The 22,823-nt window shown below is 49.5% G+C and overlaps 1 protein-coding gene across 5 annotated transcripts in view; it reads left to right on the forward strand.

The window, feature by feature from the left end:
* FBLN2 (fibulin 2) overlaps window positions 1–22,823 on the forward strand; it is an 89,215-nt gene that overhangs the window by 37,276 nt on the left and 29,116 nt on the right. For all 5 annotated transcript variants that reach the window (XM_087818045.1, XM_016215653.2, XM_087818047.1 and 2 more), the window contains 2 exons: window positions 20,387–20,498; window positions 21,816–21,945. In XM_087818045.1, coding sequence (XP_087674171.1) covers window positions 20,387–20,498; window positions 21,816–21,945 — 242 coding nt within the window. The remainder of the gene's footprint in view (window positions 1–20,386; window positions 20,499–21,815; window positions 21,946–22,823) is intronic.

Raw genomic sequence — 22,823 nt, forward strand, 5'->3', positions numbered from 1 at the left:
TATCCCTGGCAGTTGATCCGGAGACCAGTGTAGACACAGACTGTGACAGATGACCAGAGTCCACATCATCTTGGCCTTCTGGAAGCTTATGGTTTATAGGGGAATAAAGAACCCAGTAGTCACTGGGTATGGAGTTTTTGTTCCCTGTGAGCTTGTGTGTGTGTGTGTGTGTGTGTGGCGGGGGCCGGGGGAGGTGCGTCTGATTCCTCCTGAAGATCAGGTAAGGCTTTCTAGGGAAAGTGATGTTTGAGCTGGAGGGGTTGTTGACTGGGTGATGGGTGGAAGCAGAGAGAAGAGAGTGCTCCAGACATAGGACGCAGGGTGTGCAAAGGCCCTGCACCTGAGGGAATTCATTGGATTAAAAGGAGGCTGTGTGGCTGGAAGCATCTGGGAGGAGCAGGGACCAGGCCATTGGGATGAAGATTTAGGGGTGTGGGGAGCCACTAGGTGTCGGGCCATAGGTATTACCTTCTGGGTGCAGGGAGGAGACTGCAGGAGCAGGTCTCTCCCTGCCTTACCCTACAGTCCCAGGAGCCAGCCCTGGGCCTTCCCAAGGTCTATGGGTCCCCAGGGCCCCCAGGAGTAGGGGAGAGGGACTCACCTAGACTCTGTTTCCTGGTAGACCCTGCCCTCTCCCCTCTAGTGTTGGTCTGTGGAAGACTAAGCTTGTGTAGGATCTGAAGAGCCCATGAGCACAGCCTGGAGACCTGAGGGAGCCAGGCTGGGATTCCAGACATCTGAGCCTGTCTTATACGACAGAACTGCCTCCTGCGAGAACTCAAGGCTCCTGGGGCAGGCTGGGGAGGAGTCACCCTGTGGGGACCACCGCCCTGCTCAGCAGCAGAGTGCTGTGAGGAGAGCTGACAGGCGGGCCCAGCCAGCCCTGCCTCTCATCACCCCCAGCCCAGAGGGTCTTGAAATGGGATGTCTGACTGTCAGGGCCTGCTGGGAGCAGCCAGAGCCAGGGCGGGCAGACAAGAGGCCTGGGCTTATGCAGTGTTCCATCCCGTGCTTGCTTTTCAGTTGTCAGCATGTGAGGAGCTCCCTCACTAGTGCTCCACTGTGTGCTCATTCCTCTTTTGTTTACAGTCCCTAGCAATGGGCCCTCAGATTGTTTTCAGTCTTTGTCATTAAATAGCCGTGTTTGGATGAACATCTTTATGCCACACCCCACCGCGGAACCACAGGGTCAGTGTGCGTATGCACTTCTTTATTTTTATTTTATAAAAGTCAGTCATACATTTTTACAAATGAACACACCTATATAACCATCACTGAGATCATGAAACATCATGAGAGAGCTCAGATCACCTCGAAGTGCTCATCCGTGGAACCACTGCCCCGGTTCTAACTGCAGCTGCCAGCCTGTTAGGGACGGAGCCGTGCAGGGGGTTCTCGGGTCCGGCTTCTTCCACTCAGCGTTTCTAGGTTCCCTGGGTTGCACGTCCTCATGGGTCCTTTTGTTGCTGAGCAGGGCTCCCTGTTACGGATGGGCCCCATTTGGCTGCACACTCTCCTGCCGAGGGCCTTGGGGTTGCTTCCAGCCTGGGGTCATTAGGAAGAGCGTTGCCATGTATCTGCTCAGATGATCAACCACATGCATTTATTTTTTTAATCCTCACATGAGGACATGCTAGAGAGAGGAAGGGAGGGAGGGAGAAAGAAAAGGAGGAGAGAGAGAAACAGCGATCTGTTGCCTTCTGTACATGTCCTGACAGGATAGGGCCTGCAGCCGGGTATGTGCCCTGACCAGGAATTGAACCAGTGGCCTTTCTTCGGAGCACAGGACAACACTCAACCAACTGAGGAACTTGGGCTGGGCAGCCACACGCGTTTCTTTTGGGAGATGTTGGCAGGTGTGTGCTCAGTTTAGAAGACACAGAATGCGTGTTTATAACCCCGGTAGATGTTGTTGACATGTCCTCCTCTGATGGTTTATCATTTTTATTTACACCTGCAATGTAGGAGAATGCCTGCTTCCCCAGTTTACTTATTCAGCAAATACGTATTGAGTGCCTGCCACACTGTTGCAGGTGCTGGGGTACAGCAGTGATGAACACAGATGAGCTTCCATCCCTCATGGGGCTTCCACTCCATGTGTGGGGGATGCAGTCAGTCCCATGAATGTGTAAACCCTGTGGTTAGATGGTGAAAGCGTTGAGAAGAGAGTGAGCAGGGTGCTGTAAAATGTTTCCAGCATCGTCAATCTGGGAGGTGGAAGTCAGTGTCTTGCAGTGATTTTAGTTTGCACGTGTACTTTCTCTCCCCGTGCCTTTATCAAGGGCTCCCCAGCAAGTCTGGCCTCACTCCCAATAATACTGTGTGAGGCTGTGGGGGATCTTTCTGCCGCTCTCCCCAAACTTGTGCCAGTTGTTCCCCCGGGACACACCTTGGTCACAGTATAACCGATCTATTTATTGCCACGCATGTCCTCACGTGAGAACCTCTGCAGCACACACCATGAACATCTAGTGTTGGTCCCAGGTCCAGACGCCAGGCATGGCTGAGGTCAGCTGGGCTCACACTGCTGCGTGTCAGCTCCCCAGGGGGTGCTGATCTGGATGGCCTCACTGGGAGGCCTCATCTCTGCTACAGCCCCCTCTTGCTTCCCTGCCGGAAACAGGGCCTCGGTGAAACATTAGGGGCACACAAGGATTCATGGGCCTAGGCTTGGAACTAGCAGAACTGTTGATTTTACCACATCCTATTGCCATCCACTGAAGGGGCCAGCCCAGGTTTCAGGGCTCCTGCTAATGGCAACTGCTATGAAGTTGCATTGCCAAGTGTGTGGATAAAGGAAGGGAGGAGATTTGGTGCAGTCAGTGCAGTAACGGACCCCAGTCCCTGGGCTGGGTGCTCCATGTATCTCATCTCACTTAGTCCCCAAATGACCTTAGCCGTCCTTTCCTACCTGGGGGAAACACACAGCTGGCCCCCCTCTGAATCTGGGGCTGCCGATGCTGAGGCTGTCTCTGGCTGTCCTGCTGAGGTGGGCCTTGGTACAGGGCTCCCCGGGTCTGAGGCTGTCTCTGGCTGTCTTGCTGAGGTGGGCCTTGGTACGGGGCTCCCCGGGTCTGAGGCTGGCTCTGTCCCTCACAGATTGCTTCACTGCCCTGGGCCTCAGTTTTTTCATTGTCAGATGGGCTTCCTGAGAGCTCCCTTCTAGAGCTTTGTTCTCAGTTGGAAGAAAGCTGGCATCTGGCACCAGGTGCTGGGCAGTCAAGCTTCATTCACCACTGGTGTCCTGGGTGCGGTGATTCTAGCCCTGGGTTCTCTGCCAGGAGGGAGGGCGGTGGCTTCTGAGCCTGGGCTGCTTCCTGTTCATGCCATGCCCGAGGCAGCTGATGTAGCTCTTCTGGGCTGAACCAGCCCCTTTGGCCTCCTGCACGCTGAGCCTTCCAGAATCCTGGGTGCTTCAGTGAACTGGAGCCCAGAGGTCTGTGCTGTGGGCGTCTCTGGGGGCAGTGGAAGCAGTGGCAGCCTCGTTTGCCTGCTGGCACCCCCTTTAAGCTGCGCCACAGTTACGTGGCCGTGGAGTCCTTTGTCCTGCAGTGCCTGAGGCTTCGAGGGGAAGCTTCATCTGACTGAGGTCAGCATTTTGTGTTTTGGGGATTTGCTGGGACCCCTTTGTCTACTCCAGGGTCTCTACACTGGGAAAGTGGGCTAGGGGCTGAGTCGCCTGGGGAGTGATCCAAGTTGGCCCTCAGAGAGTGTATCCTTGGGTGTGAATCCTGTCTCTGCTGGCTGTGTGACCTCAGACAATCGACTTACCTTCTCTGAGCCTGAGTTTCTGCATCTGTAAGATGAGAGAGTAACCTCTTACACCCCCACCCCCAGGATTACTGAGAGGAGTGGGAGAGAGAATGGTAATCCGCAGAGTGGCCACTGGGTACTGTGGGCTGCCTTTCTGCCCTGCCATTGGGTCACTGCACTCTGGAAGGTGGGGATGGATTTGTTTTTATTTAAGTGAACAGATGTGTGTCTTTTCTGGTGGCCAGGAGTTGTCCCCTCTGGAGAGGAAGCAAAGGAGCCAGGCCTTGCGGAGTTGGGTGGGGATGTTCATCTGCTCACTTCCTGCTCCCCACCCGCGTCACTGCAGCTGCCTGGAGTTGTGAGTTGTGTAGCACAGTGTTCCTCGCTCGTCGGCCCCTTCCTGCTCTGGGCTATTGTTTCAGCCAACTGAGTCAGCAGACGCCAAAGTCCTGAGATCTTTCCTCAGCGGCACAGCCTGGCTGTGAGGCTGACGTCCCAGAGACCGGAGGGGGGGTGCTCTTCATGGGCCACCTTCAGTGTTGCCCTACATGGGGGAGCCTTTATTACATGGCAGGCTCTGTGCTTATCACTGGACATGTATTGGTGCATTAAGCCTCGTGACACCCCTGTGAGAGGGGGACTGTCAGTATGCCCATTTTAGAGACAGGGTAACACAGGGAGGTTAAGTGAACCGCTCAAGGTCACTGAGGGCAATGAAACAAGTGCTAGGCACAGAGAGCTCCCAGAGCCTGGGGTTGTGGGGAGCGAACTACAGATTCCAGGTATGTGAATGAAGAATCTTGTGTCACTTTCAGTCCTCTCCCTCTCACCTGCTCCATTTACTCATTCGTGGCACATGCATAGGCCATGTGTGTCAGGTGCCAGGAATCCAGGGGTTCTGTTCAGCTCTTCAGAGTGTGCCTGAAAGCTGGCAGCCTTCCATGTGTGGTGGATCTCTAGGGTGGCATCCTCCAACAGTGATGCCAGTTCCACACGCCCTTTGAGCAGAGCTAAGCTTGTTGAGGGTTTCTGCACAGTTCCTGGTCAGTGCTGCCATTTCTGTGCAAGCTGCTTTTCTCTTTTTGCATAGAGTCAGCTTCTCATAGATTGTAAAAGTCTGAACAGAAGTAGCCATTAAAACACTAATGACAGTCGCCCTTTCACCCCCGCTACCTTGGAGGCCGTGTAGGGTAGGGCCTGTCCATGGGCCATTGGCCACTCAGCTACCACCTCCCAAGGCTTCCTAAGGACTAGCCTGAAGCCAAGCATGGTAGGACCTCGGAGCCTTACCACGTGGTCAAAGCCCAGCATAACACACCCTCATAACTGGGGCTCCACCAGCCTCAACACACCCACATCCTGGGGCTCCAATTGGAACCCCACCCCACACCAGGCCATTGGGATAGATCCTAGTGAAGCTGCTCTAGGGCTCAGGGACTCAGGGAAGACATCTCAGTCCCATAATTGTCCAGTGCTCGCTCACTGTTTCTCTTTTATTTGAGATACAGTTTGTCTTGACAGTATGTTGCGACTCTAAAAAATCAAGACTCTCTCCTACATTACCACATACCATGATCCTACACTTAGCACACTCACCAGTTCCCTGCTGCCATCTAATATTCAGATCATATTTGTTTTCCTCTACTTGTCCCCAAAGTGTATTGTATATAGTTCATTTTGTAAAGTAATATCTAATCAATATTTGCCTGTTTTATCTCCTGAGTTTTTCTTTCTAAAAGTTTGTGTGGAAGCATACTATGAGTATACTTGAGTATTGTTTAATCTAGATTAATATAACAGTACTCCCTATAAACTTTTATTTTTATATTTTTCTTTCCTATAAAGTATAACATATAGACAGTAAAGCATGCCAGTCTTCATAGACCAGCCCAGTGGGTTTTCACATGTGTATAACTGGGCAGGTCGTCCCTATTCAGATGTAAAACATTGCAAGTGCTCAGCATTTTCCTAGTGCCCTTTCTCAGTCAGTTCTGTCCTCACAAACCCTTGGAAACCACAATGCTGACTTTTATCACATCAGTTATTCTTACCTGTTTATGAATTTATTTTGTATAGTGGGAACCGCACAGTATGATTTTGCTTGTATTTTGCCTCTTTAGTTCAGGATAATGTATTTGAGATTCATTCTTATTGCATGTAGCAGTAGTTCATTTTTTAAATTGCTCTTTATTGTTCCATTGTAGGAGTAAATCATAGTTTATCTATCCTAGTGTGATGGATGTTTGGGCTGCTTTTGGTTTCTGGCTGTGATGGATATAGTTGCTGTGAACATTCAGAAGGATGCCTCTTTGGAAGGGTTAGACATGCATTTCTGTTGGATAGACACCTACGAGTGGAATTGCTGCATCAAAGGAGTTGGTTAGCTTTAGCGGATATTTCCAGTTTTCCAAAGTATGTTACTGGTTTATGTCCCCACTAGCTGTTAGTGAGAGTTCCAGTTGCTCCACATCTTTGCCAACACAGGATGTTGTCGTTCTTTTTCCATTTTAGCAGTAGGGTGGATATGTAACGTTGTTTCATTATGGTTTGAATTTGCACCCCCTCATAATTTACGATACTGAGCACATTTTCATATTACTGTTGGTCATTTTGTTGTTAGTTGCCCATTTTAAAATTGGGTTTCTTTGTCTTGCTGATTTGTAGTTCTTTCTTTTTCTTTTTTTTTTTAAAAGAGCTTTTATTGATTTCAGAGAGAAGAAAGGAGAGGGAGTGAGATATAGAAACATCAGTGATGAGAGAAAACCATCGATTGGCTGCCTCCTTCTGGGGATGGAGTCTGCAACCCGGGAATGGTCCCTGACCGGGAATTGAACCGTGATCTTCTGGATCATGGGTTGATGCTCAACCACTGAGCCATATCGGCGGGCCATAGGAGTTCTTTATGTATTCTGATTATGTATCTTTTTTTTTAATCACAAGTATTTTATCTCATTCTGTGACTTTTTTCCCATTCTCTTAGTGATACTTTCTGATAGTATATTGCAAACACTGTCTTCTGAGAAACACAAATTTCTAATTTTAATGAAATACAATTTATTGATCTTTTATGTTAGTACGTTTTATGTTTTTTTAGAGAAATATTTGTCTGCCCAAGATGTTATGTTCTAGACATTTAAATTCGTTTCACCTTTCACATCAGATCACACTTAGACTTATTTCTTCAGGTGGCGTGAGTAGGAGTCAAAATTCTTTTTTTTTTTCTTCATATATCTTTATTGATTTCAGAGAGAGGAAAGGAGAGGGAGAGAGAGAGATAGAAACATCAATGATGAGAGAGTCATTGATCAAGCCCGCAGCCGGGCATGTGCCCTGACCGGGAATCGAACCCCGATCGCCTGGATCCTAGATTGACGCTCAACCGCTGAGCCACGCCCAGCCAGGTGGAGTCAAAATTCATTCTTTTTTCAAATACATACTCAGTTGACTCAGTACTAGCAATCGAAAGGGACGTCTTTTTCCCCGCATGGCCACCTTTTCAGGAATGTAGGAAGAGGTCTATTTCTGGGTCTTCTTTTCTGTTTCATTCTGTCAAGCTGACTATCTTTGCATAGTGTCTTGATTTACTGTAGCTCTGTAGTAATTTTTGATACCTGGTAGTGGGAACTTTCCAGTTTTGTTGTTTTAAAAGATCATTTTGTCTATTCTAGGCATTTGCATTTCCAATTTCTACATTTAAGAAGCCTGCTAGGATCTTTGATTGATATTATATTGACCCTCTATATCACTTTGGGAGAATTGCCATCTTAATATTAAGTTTCTAATATATGAACATGGTATACCCCTCCATTTATTCAGATTTTGATTTCTTTCAGCAGTGTTTTTATAATTTTGAGGAGAGAAGTCATCCATGTCTTTAATTAGATCTGTTCCTAGCTAATTACTTGTAGTTAGTGTTAGTTTTGTAATCACTGTGGGTCAGCAGTTGGGCTGGGCTCTGCTGACCTGAGCCAGGCTTGTCTTGTCTTGTCTCAGCCCCATGTGGTCTCATCCTCTAGTGGGTTAGCCTTGGTGTGTTCATGGCATGGCAGAGTCCCTGGAAAGAGAGGAGAAGCTGCAAGGTCTCTTCAGGTTTCACATTTGCTATATCCTGTCATCCAAAGCAGTGTAGTGATGAGGTGGCCCATGTTCAGGGAGTGGGAAATACCACCTCTGCAAAGAATTGCGGCTGTTTCTGCCATCCTAAGGGGTGAGGCAGCACAGCACAATTCACACATAATCCACCACTACCTCTGGGGTGTTGAATCCTCATTAAAGTCCTTCACATGTTGAACTCGCCAGGTATGGGCTACAGTGGACCTGCCATGAGGACGCCCACATGGCAGAGCACATGGAAAGATAACAGCCTGTCCTTTGGCTGAGCTTCTATCTTGGTTCTATCCCTTCCCTCCCCTCTAAGAGGAAGATAATTACCCTAACTTTTGGGGTTGTTTGGAAAGTCCCCATGTGAGCCTCATTAACGGGCTCTGCAGGCTCCAGGGAGGGGGAGGCCCAGCCTTCTAACTGGTTTCCTGCAGGAAACCACTCTTGCCTGGGGACCCAGCACCTCTGGTTCCAGAGCTCCGGGTCAGTCTTGGTTCCAGGTGGCACTGGGTAGCGGAAGCAGTGACACCAGAGCCTGTCGTTCCCCCAACTCCCAGCCCTGTGCAGGGTGGAGGGGAATGTTGAGCCTGCTATAGAAGTGGACTTGGGAAGGATCCTGAGGAGTGAGGACCCGGCTTCCCTTGGGATAACTGGTGCAGAGTGAGGGACCTGAGCTTCCCTTTTCTCCCCCCTTCTCCTCCACCTACCACTTTCCTTGCTTCTTTGGAAGCTCTGCTCAGGAGCAGGCACTGTGGAGCACACACCTGCAATAGATCCTGCACTGTTCCTGGCTGGGGTGTGTGGTCTGGGGCAAGTTGTGCCTCCTCTCTGGGCTGCTGCCTACTCATCTGTATAATGTGAGTGGGGATGGGACACTCTAGAGCTGGAGGGAAGATGCAGTGGGTGCAAGCTGGGGCCTGGCAGGCGGCTGTCAGGGCAGAGATCTAGCCGATCAGCAAGAGTGGCTCAGTGCCTCCTTGGTCAGGCTGGGGTGGTGAGCAGGTGGGCCAGGTACTGACTTGGGCAGGGGTGGGCAGTCACTAAACACCCCACACAGAGAAGAAAAGTGAGAAGGAAGTTCTGCAAAGGGCAGTGGAGGCTGGGGCTGCCCTATGGGGGAGGGGAACCAGTTGAGGAAAGCATCTCTCAGTGGCCGAATTGCATGGGTTCTGGTGGGTTGGCTTGGCCAGCAGCTCCTGCTGTTTCTCAGCCAGCCATCTGTGTCTGTGACCCTGGGGCAGGACAGAGCTCAGGAGTCTTCCCTGTTTCTTTGCTCTGCCGTCTCTGTGAAGGACTCCAGGCGCTCATCACCTCCCTCCCCCAGGATGCCAGGCTGCTGGGTGCATCTGAGCTGCTGCATCTCTGGGCTGTTTGCTCAGGCCCACAGACTCCCTGTCCCAAGGGTGCCTGGCAGAGATGGTCTTCTCATCACCCTTCTGCCAGGGCAGACAATTTTCTGCAGCATTTCCAAATCCACGGTTCTTACTATAATTGATATACAATATTAAATTAATTTCAGCTATATAACAGTGATAAGACATTTATATACCCTACAAAGTGATCACCCGATAATTCTAGTACCCACCTGGCACCATACATAGTTATTACAATATTATTGATTATATTTCCTATCGTCAATAATATTGACTTTACATCCCTGTGACCATTTTTATACCTGGCAATTTGTACATCTTAGTCCCACAGTTTTTAAGGGCTTTAGTGTCTGGGAGAGGGGTTCATCTAGAAGGGTTGCAACCTCTGGGTTGGATTGTTTAGGACACCTGTCCTGTGACCAAAGGAAGTTAGCATCTCCTGAGTCTCGGGATCTTTTTATAACACAGCACTTCTTGAATGGACAACATCTGCATATGATAAGCAACACACACTAATACAAAAGGGGGAAACAGTGAAATGCCAGTTTGCTTCCTCCCTCCCCAGAGACAACCATTTTGACCAGTTCCTTTGGTCTCCTTCCAGAAACACTCCATGTATGTCCACGTATCCCTTTAAAAAGATAAATAGTGGCCTGGCTGGCGTGGCTCAGCGGTTGGGCATCGACCTAGGATCCAGGCGATCGGGGTTCGATTCCCGGTCAGGGCACATGCCCGGGTTGTGGGCTCGATCAATGACTCTCTCATCATTGATGTTTCTGTCTCTCTCTCTCTCCCTCTCCTTTCCTCTCTCTGAAATCAATAAAGATATATTTAAAAAAAAAGATAAATAGTGGCATATAAACATGTTATTTAGCATTGAGCCTTTCTTTATTAATTCTTCATAGTATATTCAGAAATTGTCCTATATAAGTACATGAAGATCTAACTTTTTTTTAACACCTGCATAAAATTGGATGGATATAACATCAGTTATTTAATCATTGCCCTATTGATGGGATTTTGGTTGTTTCTGGACCTTTGGTCTCACAAATTTGGCTACAGCAAGCACCTGTAACATGCCTGGTTGTGCCCATGGGTGTCTGTCAGCAGCCAAGGTGTCTAGAAGGAGAAACGCTGCTCACATTTTTTTTAAACACTGCAATGCATTATTTTCTTTTTATTGTGTTAAAATATAACCACTTAAAATTGACTTTTACTGATTTTTAGAGAGAGAGGAAGGGAGAGGGAGGGAGAAAGAGAAGCATCGATGTGAGAGCAGAACATCGATTAGCTGCCTCCTGCACTCCCCCTACAACCTGGACATGTGCCCTGACCGGGAATCGAACCAGCAAGCTTTTGGTGCCCAGAATGATGCCCGGCCAGCTGAGCTACAGTAGCCAGGGCCAAAATGTAACCGTTTTTAAGTGTCCAGTTCAGTGGCATTCAGTTTGTTCACACTTGTGCAGCCATCACTACCATCCATCCACAGAAGTTTTTCATTTTCCCAAACTGACACTCTGTCCCCACTAAACCAACACCCCCTTCCCTTCCCCTCACCCAGCCCCTGGGAGCCTCTGTTCTGCTCTCTGTGTCTATGAATTTGCCTTTTTAAGTTACCCCATGTAAGGAGAATCATACAATATTTATCTTTTTGTATCTGACCTACGTCACTTTTGGGGCACATTTTTAAAGACTCAGTCTTTAGCCTTAGAATTTTCTAATCATACTACCTTTTAAAGTAATTTTTTTACTGTGAAGTATTTGTGAGTAGAAGAGTGTGTGGACTTGTGTGAACAGTGAATGAAGTGTTTGCAGTGAGCACCCAGGAAGGCACCAGCCATGGGGACAGAAGCCGTGACTGGCCGGCCCTGAGCCTGCCGTCCCGACTCTGTGGGCAGGAGTTCCTTCCTTTTCTTTAGAGTTTTACCACCTGAGTAGTTGTTTGCTTTTTCCTGTCTTTGAGCTTCATATACAGGGCAGGAGGCATTACTCTGCTGTGATCTGCTTCTTTCCCCCACGTCACGTCTGTGTGATTCATCTGTGTCGTTGGGGTGCCTTTCTTCACACCATGTGTTCATGCCACACTGAGTTACCCTTTCTCCTGTCCATAGGCACTGAGTTTTTTTCTGGTTTGGGCTACTGTCTGGTCTCCGGGTGGAGATCCTGGGCACCTGCTTCTCCTGGATATGTACCTCAGAAGGCAGTTGCTGCGCTATTGGCTGTGTGTATCTTCTGCTTTACCTGATGGTGGTAAATTGTTTTCTAAAGGGGGCTCCTCCCTCTGCTCCTCAGGGATGTCGTGGGCAGGGTTCCTGCCAGGCCCAGGTTGTGCACTCTGCATGCCGGCGGGGCCTGAGCCCTGGTTCTGTGCGGCCGACATGGCTGTGGTTCTGAAGCCAGAGGGTGCCGGCCGTGCCACCCTTAATCCCAGGAGGCCAGAGAGGACTTCAGCTGGAGATGGCCCTGCCTCTGAGTGCACAAAGCTCTGAATAACTGACTAGCAAGGGAGGACACGGTCCCCTTTGGCCTGAGCTCAGGCAAAGTGGAAGAGTAGACAGAAATGGAGTCTCCCAGAACCCAGAGGAAAGCAGGAAAGGTAGGGAGGGATTGCTGAAAGCTCCACCCACTTCTACTTTTAATGATTGTCCTAGCTATGCATTTTATTGGTCTCTTCCTTTGTTTTCACTAACTGGAGAGTAGTCACCAAGCCCCTCCAGTGTGCTAGTGGGCAGAGAGGTGCTGTTTACTGAGCACCTGTTGTTTGCCAGACACTGAATCTTCTCACCTCCCAACTTTGCAAACTGCAGGCAGAGGTCATCTACCCATTGTATAGGCGAGGAAATGGAAACTCAGAGAGGTTTGGCAAAAGTCAGTTGTGGAACAGATTCTGGCCCTGGGAACACCAGGAGATGTGATAGTTCCTTGGCTGGTGGTGATGTGCACAAGGGGCGAGGTGAAGGCGTTTGGAGCTCAGGGACTGGATGAATCAGCCAGGGCCAGGGTGTAGGTGACAGAGGTTGGTGCCCAGGAACTTAAAAAGAACTAGACAGAGAGTGGGAGGGCTGGGGGACCTCAGAAGGGTGGTCAGAGAAGGAGCCTGGAGGAGAGGACCTTGGAGCTGAGCCTTGGGGCACTGGGCTGGGAAGGGGCGGGTCTTTTGAACAGGACATAGGGGTGCACGTCTTGTCGGGCTTTGCCTCGCCCTGCGTCCTATAGACCACATGGTACCAGGCAGTCCCATGCTTGGCCCTGTAACTAATTCCCTTCTGCTCCAAATGGGTGGTCCTCCCAGCATAGAGCTCTTGGACCCTGAGTTCCTTTGAAAAGGAGGGAAGCCAGGATGGGAAAGGCCAGGAGAGAATGGTGGGCAGTCTGCCCAGAACAGGATGAAACCTGCCATCTGTCAAGGGGTGGGCAGGAGCACACACCATTTATTCCATAGGAAGCAGAACCACCTTTCAGGCTGGTGATGGTCAGTTGGGCAGAGAGGATGACCAGCCGCATCAACTTACCTGCACAGCAGCGGTGGGGCAGCCCAGGCTTGGGGCTTTGAACTCCCTACCTGACCTGTCACGTAGGCATAACAACAGTACTCACTCATGTTAACTGAGAATCAGAGTGCTTGGGCCCGTGCCTGGCTCTTTGCTGGCACCCATGGCACCCACTTCATTTCAGCTATGACTGTGGTCCTGATAGGACACCCATCCATGTTGCCTGGCTAAGACCCAGGGGTCTGTTGCGATATCCTAACCTCTCTGTGAGACAGTGTGGGAGAAGGCTAGGGAAAAAGAGCTCAGGCCAGTAACAGAAAGGGTGCTGTGAGCCTGAGCTCTGCAGAAAAGGGACAAGCTGCCTGGGTGCAGTGAGCCCTCCATCACCAGAAGTATCCAAACAAAGGTGAGACTCCCTGTGTCCAGAGGGTAATTGGACAGGATTAAGCACGGAGTGGTGGTGTCACTCTCAGTGTGCACTGAGACTCGCCCGCTCGGGCAGCAGCCCTGTGCTGTTGCGCTCCCGTGGTGAGCCCCATCCTGCCATCTGAAGCAGAATTCTCAGCTGCCCAGGGTGTTACTGACTCATTCAGCAAACACTCGGTGAGCCCGTGGTCTGTGCCAGGGCCCTGCCCAGATGAATGATACCCCAGGTTTAAGCAGATTGCAGAGGCGGAAACTGGCAACTGAAAGAGCTCATTTATCATGTAGTGACAAATGCCAGGGGCTTACAGTCAGTGAGTGATAGAGAGCAATGGGGTCGCTGGATGTGCTTTCTCGCCACGTGGGTGTTTTACACTTGAATGTAGTCAGTTGCATTAAGGTTTTCACTTTTCCTGCGTTGATTTTGTTGCTGTGGTTAACCCTCACCCAAGGATATATTTTCCATTGATTTTTAGAGAGAGAGAGGAAGGGACAGAGGGGGAGAGAAACATCGATGTGAGAGACACATCCATTGGTTGTCTCCCACACGCACTCGCCCCGACTTGGGCTGGGGAGCGAACCTGCAACCCAGGTACGTGCTCTTGACCAGGAAACAAACCGACAACCCATCACTGCGCCTGCTGACGCTCTGACCACTGAGCCGCACCAGTCAGGGCTCATGTGTAGATTTTATTTCTTTTTTTCTCCAGCTATAATTGACACAGAACATTATGTATGTCTAAGGTGTATGATGTAATGATTTTATAGATACGATTAATAAGGCTAGTTAGCACCTTCATCACCTCCAGTAGTTACCATTTTTTCCCCCTGTGGTGAGAACACTTAAGAGTAGATCTACTCTCTTAGCAACTTTCAAGTATATAAAACAGTATTGTTAAATGTAGTCACCATGCTGTACATTAGATCCCCAGAACTTGTTTATCTTACAACTAGAAGTTTGTTCTCTTTGGCCAACGCGCCCCCCCGTCTCCGCTCTGTTTCCACCAGCCTGACTACTTTAGGTTCCACAGTAGTATTTGTCTTTCTCTGACTGGCTTATTTCACTTAGCACAATGCCCGCTTGGCCCATCCATGCTGTCTCGAGAGACAGGTTTCCCCCGCTGTGTGGGGGACGCGATTTCATTGTACATTTGCCACACTTTCCTCGTTCGCTCGTTCATCTGTTGGTGGACTCAAGGGATTTCCACGCCTCCTTGGCTGTTGTAAATAATGATGCAGCGAGCATGGGAGGTGCAGGTGTATTTTCATGATAGTGTTCTCATTTCCTTTGGATGTATACCTAGAATTGGAATTGCTGGTAGTTCTATTTTTAAGTTTTTGAGGAACCTCGGTACTGTTTTTTATAATGGCTGCCCCAGTCTGCATTCCCACCAGCAGTGCACAGGGTTCCCTTTTCTCCACACCCTCCCAGCGCTTGCCCTTTGTTGATTTATTGATGGAGCCATTCTGACAGGTGTGAGCTGATACCTCATTGTGGTGTTGATTTGCATCTCCCCGATGATCTGTGATGTTGAGCACCTTTTCATGTATCTGTTGGCTATTTGTATGTCTTCTTTATAAAAATGTCTATTAGGTCTTTTGCCCATTTTTCAATAAATGTTTTTGGGTTTTTTTTGCTATTGAGTCCCTTACATATTTTGGATATTAACCCCTTATCAGATATATGACTTCTAAATATGTTCTCCCATTTTCCAGGTTGCCTTTTCATTTTGTCGATGGTTCCCTTTGCTGTGCAAAGCTTTGTAATTTTTTAAAAAATATATCTTTACTGGTTTCAGAGAGAAGAAGGGAGAGGGAGAGAGAGATAGAAACATCAGTGATGAGAGAGTTGTCATTGATCGGCTGCCTCCTGCACCCCCCCACTGAGTATCGAGCCCACAACCCGGGCATGTGCCCTAACTGGGAACTGGACAGTGATCCTAGGTTGATGTTCAACCACTGAGCCACGCCGGCCAGGCAGGAAGCTTTGTAATTTGATGTAGTCCCACTTGTTGATTTTTTTCTTTAGTTGCTTGTGCTTTTGGTGCCATTACCAAAAAATTGTTACTAAGACCACTTAAAGTTGAGATTTCTCCTATGTTTTTTTCTAGGAGTTGTATAGTTTTAGGTCTTACACTTACATATTTAATCCATTTTGAGTTAATTTTTGTATATGGTGTGAGATAATGGTCCAATTTTATTCTTCTGTGGATTTTATTTTGGAAGAAGGCTCTCTTTATCCTAAAATTATTTCCTTTTTATTTATTTTTCTCCTCACCTGAGGAGTGAGGATATTTTTCCATTGATTTTTTTAGAGAGTGGAAGGGAGGGGGGAGGGAGGAAGAGAGAGAGAGAGGGAGAGGGGGAAACATCAATGTGAGAGACACCTGGATTGGCTGCCTCCCGCAGGCACCCCAGTGAGGGGGCAGGAATCAAACCTGCGACCCAGGCACGTGCCCGATTGGAACTGAACCCACGACCCTCTGGTGCATGGCCGACGCTCCAGCCATGAAGCCCTGCCAGCCAAGGCCTGGTTCTTTTCCTGGGTTTCCTTCTGACACTGCCTTCGTAGAACTGGAGTTGATTTTCCTGGCCAGCGTGAGGGAGGCCCCAGCATCACCTGGAGAGACCTCTCCCCCTGAGTTTGAACTCCCTGGGTTCCCACGCGCACAGTTGTGTTTCTGAGCTCTGCTTGTCCCTCTTTCCTCTTTGTTTTAATTACTGGAACTTTAAAGTTTATTCTTCTCAGAGACTTTCTTGGGTTTCCTTCTCCTTCTTCCTCCTCCTCCTCCTCCTCCCTCTTCTTCCTCTTCTCTTTCCTCTTCTCCTTCCTTCCTCCTCTTCTCCTTCCTCTCCTCCTCCTTCTTCTTCCTCCTTCCTCCTCCTCCTCCTCCTTCTTCCTTCCTCTTCCCCTTCTTCCTCCTTCTTCCTCCTTCTTCTTCCTCCTCCTTCCTCCTCCTTCGTCCTCCTCCTTCTTCCTTCTTCCCCTTCTTCCCCTTCTTCCTCCCCCTTCTTCCTCCTCCTTCTTCCCCTTCTTCCTCCTTCTTCCTCCCCTTCTTCCTCCTCCTTCTTCCTCCTTCCTCTTCCTTCTTCCCCTTCTTCCTCCTCCTCCTTCCTCCTTTTCCCCCTTCTTCCCCTTCTTCTTCCTCCTTCTTCCTCCTCCTCCTTCTTCCTCCTTCCTCTTCCTTCTTCCCCTTCCTCCTCCTTCTTCCCCTTCTTCCTCCTCCTTCTTCCCCTTCTTCCTCCTCCTTCTTCCCCTTCTTCCCCTTCTTCCTCCTCCTTCTTCCCCTTCTTCCCCTTCTTCCTCCTCCTTCTTCCCCTTCTTCCCCTTCTTCTTCCTCCTTCTTCCCCTTCTTCTTCCCCTTCTTCCTCCTCCTTCTTTCTCCTTCCCCTTCTTCCTCCTCCTTCTTCCCCTTCTTCCCCTTCTTCTTCCTCCTTCTTCCCCTTCTTCCTCCTTCTTTCTCCTTCTTCCCCTTCTTCCCCTTCTTCTTCCTCCTTCTTCCCCTTCTTCCTCTTCTTCCTCCTCCTTCTTCCTCTTCTTCCTCTTCTTCTCCTCCTTCTTCCCCTTCTTCTTCCTCCTTCTTCCCCTTCTTCCTCCTTCTTTCTCCTTCTTCCCCTTCTTCCCCTTCTTCCCCTTCTTCTTCCTCCTTCTTCCCCTTCTTCCTCTTCTTCCTCCTCCTTCTTCCTCTTCTTCCTCTTCTTCTCCTCCTTCTTCCCCTTCTTAAAAAATTAGAGATCTAGACTTTGTCAGATCCCTAAGCAAAATGTGGGAAAGCAGTCCATGTAAAGTAGCAGCTCCAGTGACTTTTTCAAGTTAACCTTCTTCGGAAGTTGGCTGGTTCAGTTTGCTGCCTTGGCCTCATCCGAATTCTCCCAAGACCTGGGACTTCCTCCTCCTCTTCGGTAGCGGGCGCCTTTCCACCCACGGCGCGCTGGGACAGAGCTTCGCCCACTCCTTAAGCTGGTCAGACCGCCCCACGCTGGTCTGAGCGGCTGACCGGCACTGGTGTCGGCCGCTTTGCCTCGGCAGGGCCTGTCGTGGTGAAAGTTCGCTGCCAGAGACGCCTGACCGTGGGGTTGGTAAAGGGGCACAGGATTCCTGTTTGTGAGCACAGTAACCTCTTCAGTGCCAGAGACAGTGTTTCCCCCTAACTCCTTTAGGGAGGACTGACATTTTTGTCACCTGCTGTAGCTGTTCTGTGAACTACCTTCTTTCCAGGAGCTGTTCCTTTCCCACCAGTGCGCACTTGTGCCTGCAGTTTGGTGAGTTCTCCTGGTTCAGGGTAGTTTCTTTCATCTTATTGGAGAGGAAACAGGGCCTCACCTGGGGACTAGGGTTGGCCCTCAGAGGGCCTTGGGCAGACCAGCTGAGAATTTTCGTGGGTATTCTTAAACATTTCCTTTTTTGGATAAATTTTAGAATCAGCTTGACAAATTTTATGACAAAGTATGTTGGGATGTCAGGATTGCATTGAAATGATAAATTGAGGAGAATTGACATCTTTAAGGTTATTGAATCCTCACATCCAGACACATAGTATATATTTTTAATAAAATATACTGTTACACCTACTTGATAATTTTTTTCTTCATGTAGATTTAGCATGTTTACTATAGATATATTTCTAGCATTGTTTTTGGTTTGAATGGGATTTTTTTCCTACTGTCTTTTTTTAATTGAATTTATTTGGGTAACTTGGTTAATAAAATTATATAGGTTTCAGGTGTACAGTTCTATAATACATCATCTGTATATTATATTTTGTGTTCATCAACCTGAGTCAAGTCTCCTCTACTATATTTTTTATTTAATTGCTGCTGGTGTGTAGGAAGGCCACTAATTTGAATATGTTGATTTTATTTTTGGCCACCAAATAATAATAGTAATAATAATAATGAAAAATTTGTATCCATTTTAATATTGTGTTAATTTCTATTCACTTGGATTTTCTGGGAAGATGAACTCATAGCATCTACAACTAATGACTGTCATCTCTATCTTTCTAATATTTTTACTGCCTCTTCATGCCTTGTTTTATTGCATTTGCTGGCATCTGTAGGAAACTGCTAAATGGTAGCAGTGTCAGTAGGCATTTTTGTTGTATTTTTGACTTCAGTGGGGCCTGTGTCTAATGTTTAAATATTGATTGTGATGTTATGACTTGTTTCTGGTAGATACCATTTGTCAAGAATTCTTTTCGTTCCTTCTAGTGCCTTAGAACAGCTCTCAAGTTGTTACTGAAGCTTATTTTCTCTGTTTTACAGAAGGTAATGGAAACTTAGAAAAGTTCAAGGGCTTGAATCGCTCATTTAGCAGATAAAGCTGATGATTCTAGTGAGCTCGCACTCTGCTTCTAGAGCCTTGTAAGATGCTGACGTCTCCTGGTGCATCTGTTCCTCTGCCGTGCCAGGTTCTGTGAGCTGTTTCTGTATATTTAGAGGTTCTTGTAGTCTTCAGCAGCTGTGCAGGCATGAGGTCCCTATAACAGAGAAGGACACTGAGTCTTTAGGGAGGAGAAAAGCTACACACAGTAGCACTCAGATGTGGATCCAGGCTTGAAGCTATTCCATTACACCCTGCAGCCCCTCCAGATAGGTATTCTAGATGAGCTTTGTTTTCAGACCTCAGAAATGGTTGGGTCAGTTTACTCACTTTCTAGCACCTTATACCTTATCATCTTTGCAAGATTCTCTCTTGTTTTATTTATGTATTTTATTCCCTTTTATTTCCTGTCCCTATTGCCATTCCTCTGTCCCATTATAGGCAGCAGTTCTCTTCTGTTTCATTTGTGGATTTTCTTTTTTTAATTTTATGTGTTCTTGCAAAGGGTGTATTGTTACTTTGTGTACAATATTTTAAATCTGTATGATGACTCTCACTTGCTTTTCCTGTTCCCCGCTGCTCTGTCCCTTGCTGCTCCGTGTTGTTGTGGGTGTATCTAGTCTGCTGTTTCTGACAGAGGTGGAGTCCTGCACGGGGAAGTCTGCACTTCCCTTCTCCCTGTCCTCCAGCGTGAGCTTCCCAGCTTCCTCCTTCTGCAGCAGCGCTCCAGTGCCTGTCCTGTGCTGCTGCGTGGTCGGCCTGGCAAGGCTCCGGGGATGTACCCCAGAGGAGAGCTGCCAGGTCCCATTGATGTGCACACTGCACTGCGAGTTGTGCCAGGTCTCCCTCCAGACTGGCTGCCAGTCCCCACTGACAGCCCAGGCACATTAACTGCTTGTTCTGATTTTTTTAGTTCAAGGTATTTTATGTTGGGGTTGTTTTTTTCTTGTTAACTTTCAGGAGGTTATTATATTTTCTCAGTAGCAATTCTTTGTCAGTTGTAGACATTCCAAAAATGTCTCCTAGCCCTAACCAGCTTGGCTCAGTGGTTAGAGCATTGGCCTGGGGGCTGAAGGGTTCCAGGTTCGATTCCTGTCAAGGGCACATGCCTCGGTTGGAGGCTCGATTCCTGGCACCAGTTAGGGCCTGTGCGGGAGGCAACTGATCAACGTGTCTCTCTCAGATGGATGTTTCTCTCTCTCCCCCTTCCACTCTCTCTGAAAAGCAGTGGAAAAAATATCCTTGGGTGAGGGTTAAAAAAAAAAAGCCTCCTAACTTGTCAGCAGTCTGCTAGACTTGTTCATGGAGGTCTCTGTTATATAGAGAATTTTAACTTTGAGGTGGTCGGAGTCATCCATTCCTTAGTGCACAACCGGTCTGTCTGTGCCTTTGAGTTTTGAGAGTTTCCCTGCCCGGGACTCCTCCCACCCTCTCCAGTCAGAGAGATTTTCTCCGTTAACCTCTTACGTGAACTCACCTGAGTTGTAACCTCCCCTTGCTGCTGCAGCTGCATCTTACATCATGTCCTGTGCTGGATCTTAGGTTGGGCTCCTTGGAACAGAGCCTGAGTTGGGTCCTTGTGCATGTGGTGGTTCGGGAGGTGCAGGGAAACAGCTGGACAATGCTCCTGACCCCACAGGGAGCTCAAGCATGAGTGGCCCCACAGGGCTGTCCCCTTTGTGCTCTGTGCTAGTCACCAACTGGCTTGGTTCCTCCCAGTCCCCACCTCAGTGGGGCCAACTTAACCTCCCAGGCATTTCTCCATTGCGGTTGTTTGCTGGCAGCCAACATGCAGAGCAGTTACCTACCCGGTAATGGGGGTGTGGGCAGGCACCAGCAGCATCTGCTCTACTTGGTGACTTTAGACATCTTGGAGCTACATGCCTCCAGTAGGTGGTGACTGCCTGTGTTGCCACCCACAGTCTCCACGAAGGACCTGATCGAGACTTGCTGCGCAGCTGGACAGCAGTGGGCCATTGACAACGACGAGTGCCTGGAAATCCCTGAGAGTGGCGCTGAGGGTGACGTCTGCAGGTAGGGCGGGCACCCTGGAGCAGACAGAGCTGCCCATTCACCTTCTCCAGGTCCCTGCTTGCCTTGGACCCCAGGCCCTGACATTGGAAAGTGAGCACATGGTTCACCTGCTTCCAGGTGCACAAGGGAGATTGGATATGGCAGCTGTGGCCCAGCGGGTGAGGCTTCCTGCAAGTGCAGAGAGCCCAAGACTGGACCCCAAAGTGAACTGGCCACATAGATTCAGAGTGGGCCTGATGCGCATAATCTAAGTAGGGTGCAGTTTGGAGCAATGTGAAAGGGCCGTTGGCACCCAGGAGTGATCGTGTGCTTCTCTGACTCTGGGCAGTGCTCCACCCACGCAGGTCACACTGCTCGGCTCCGAGCTGGCGCACTCGGTCCTCTCTCTCCTTTGCTGCCTTTCACCGTCGTCTTCTGCTTCCTCTGACTCTGGTGTCAGCAGTGGCATCATTACACTGGTGCCTCCCCTGTGCAGGCCTGGAGGATGTCTTCTTCAGCCACTCACCATTTCTCTTTTCTAGCGACATCATCTTTTCCAACCTGCCCCTTTCTCCAGACCAGGAAGACAAGGTTCAGAGAGGTGATGTGATTCATCCAAAGCCATACAGCTCGATGGGAGCATGGCCAGGATTAGACCCCATGTTTCCTGTGTCTAGCCCACCGGGCCTCCTTTAGAGAGATTCAAATGCTAACCTGCCCCTTTCCTTTCCCTCTGTTGTCCCACCGGCTTGGGGCCGTTTAGGAGTTAGGGCATGCGCCAGTCACGTCCTTGGAGTTTTGAGCGGAGTAGCCCGTGCATGCTTGCATTCTTCGAGATGGGAAACTCACTGCTTCCTGGCCAGACAGTTCTGTCCCTGGATATGCTCACTGGGACCTGCTTTTCCTTACATGGGGCCGAACCCTGCTCCCCATGACCCTGCCTCTGTGTCCTGGCTCTATCCTCATGCTGCTGGCTCATCAGCTGCCTCTGCCCAGGGCAACCCTACGAGATTGGGAGGCTTGCCCAGGGACCCTGTCAGCTCGTCTCCTCTAGGCCCACCCGGGATTGGGTCCTCCTCTCGTTCTCGGCCCTGTGGGGGGTTGGGAGTGCAGTTCCCCTTTCTCATTGGTCAGGGACACATAGCACTAAGACCAGTGGGGCCCAGGACTAACGTCTTGGTTAAGAGGAAAGCGGCCCATGTGGCTCGGGATGTGCTGGCCTTGCCGGTGCGCCCGCCAGCAGCGCTGTCCTGCCCTGTGGCTTCCCTTCTCTGAGCCTCAGTGTCTTCCCTGGGAGGATGGCGGCCAACAGGAGGGCTGAGGGCTCTTCTGTTGCAGGACAGCCCAGAAGTACTGCTGTGTGTCCTACCTAAAGGAGAAGAGCTGCATGGCCGGCGTCGCGGGGGCCAAGGAGGGCGAGGCCTGCGGGCCTGAGGACAACGACACCTGCGGCACTTCCTTGTACAAGGCAAGTCTGGCTGGAGCCTTAGTGGCTTGGGCCTGAGGGTCCTTGAGGGCTGGGGTTTGGGCGCCCTTACGGGGCTCCACAGTGAGGGCGACCCTCACACCTGGGTCAGGGGTCTCCTCGTCTGCATACAGAACATCACCAGTTACTCTGCTGCCCCTAATTCACAAAATATTTACTGAGCAGCAGTGTAGGCCAGGCCCCTAATTCACAAAGTATTTACTGAGCAGCAGTGTAGGCCAGGCCCCTAATTCACAAAGTATTTACTGAGCAGCAGTGTAGGCCAGGCCCCGTGTTAGGCATGAGGGATGCAGAAATGAGTGACACACAAAATTCCCCGCCCTCTCTGGGTCTTCATTCTAGTCAGGGAGACAGAGGGAAACCGAGGTAAGTATGTTTGTGTGTGGTGTATTAGAAGGTGATGGTGCCGGGGAGGAAACACTGAAGAGAGGACAAGAGTAAGCTCTGTCAGGGAGGGGGTGGATCTGGAGTTTCAGCAAACAGTGGCTGGAGATGGTCTCAACGAGAAGGGGATGTTTGAGTAAAACCCTGGAGGAGGAGAGGGGTGAGCTGTGTGGACTTCTGTGGGAGGTATCTTCTAGGCAGAAGGAACAGAAAGTGCAAAGGTCCTGAGGCTGGCATATGCTTGGCATGTGTGACCAGCTGCAAGGAGCCTGTGTGGCTGGAGTGCAGTGAATGAGGAGGGAGCAGGAGGCCACAGAGTGATGGGGCAGACCCTGTCCATTATTACAAGGATGGTGGTTTGCTCTGAGTGAGGTAGGAGACATGGAGAGTTTTGAAGGATATTATCTGGGTTCCTTCTGCAATTGTGGAGACCATTCATTGAGGGGGCTCTTCTCCACGGACAGTGTAATCAGAAC

Source organism: Miniopterus natalensis, chromosome 6, assembly GCF_054644295.1.
Source record: "Miniopterus natalensis isolate mMinNat1 chromosome 6, mMinNat1.hap1, whole genome shotgun sequence".
Lineage (NCBI taxonomy): Eukaryota > Metazoa > Chordata > Mammalia > Chiroptera > Miniopteridae > Miniopterus > Miniopterus natalensis.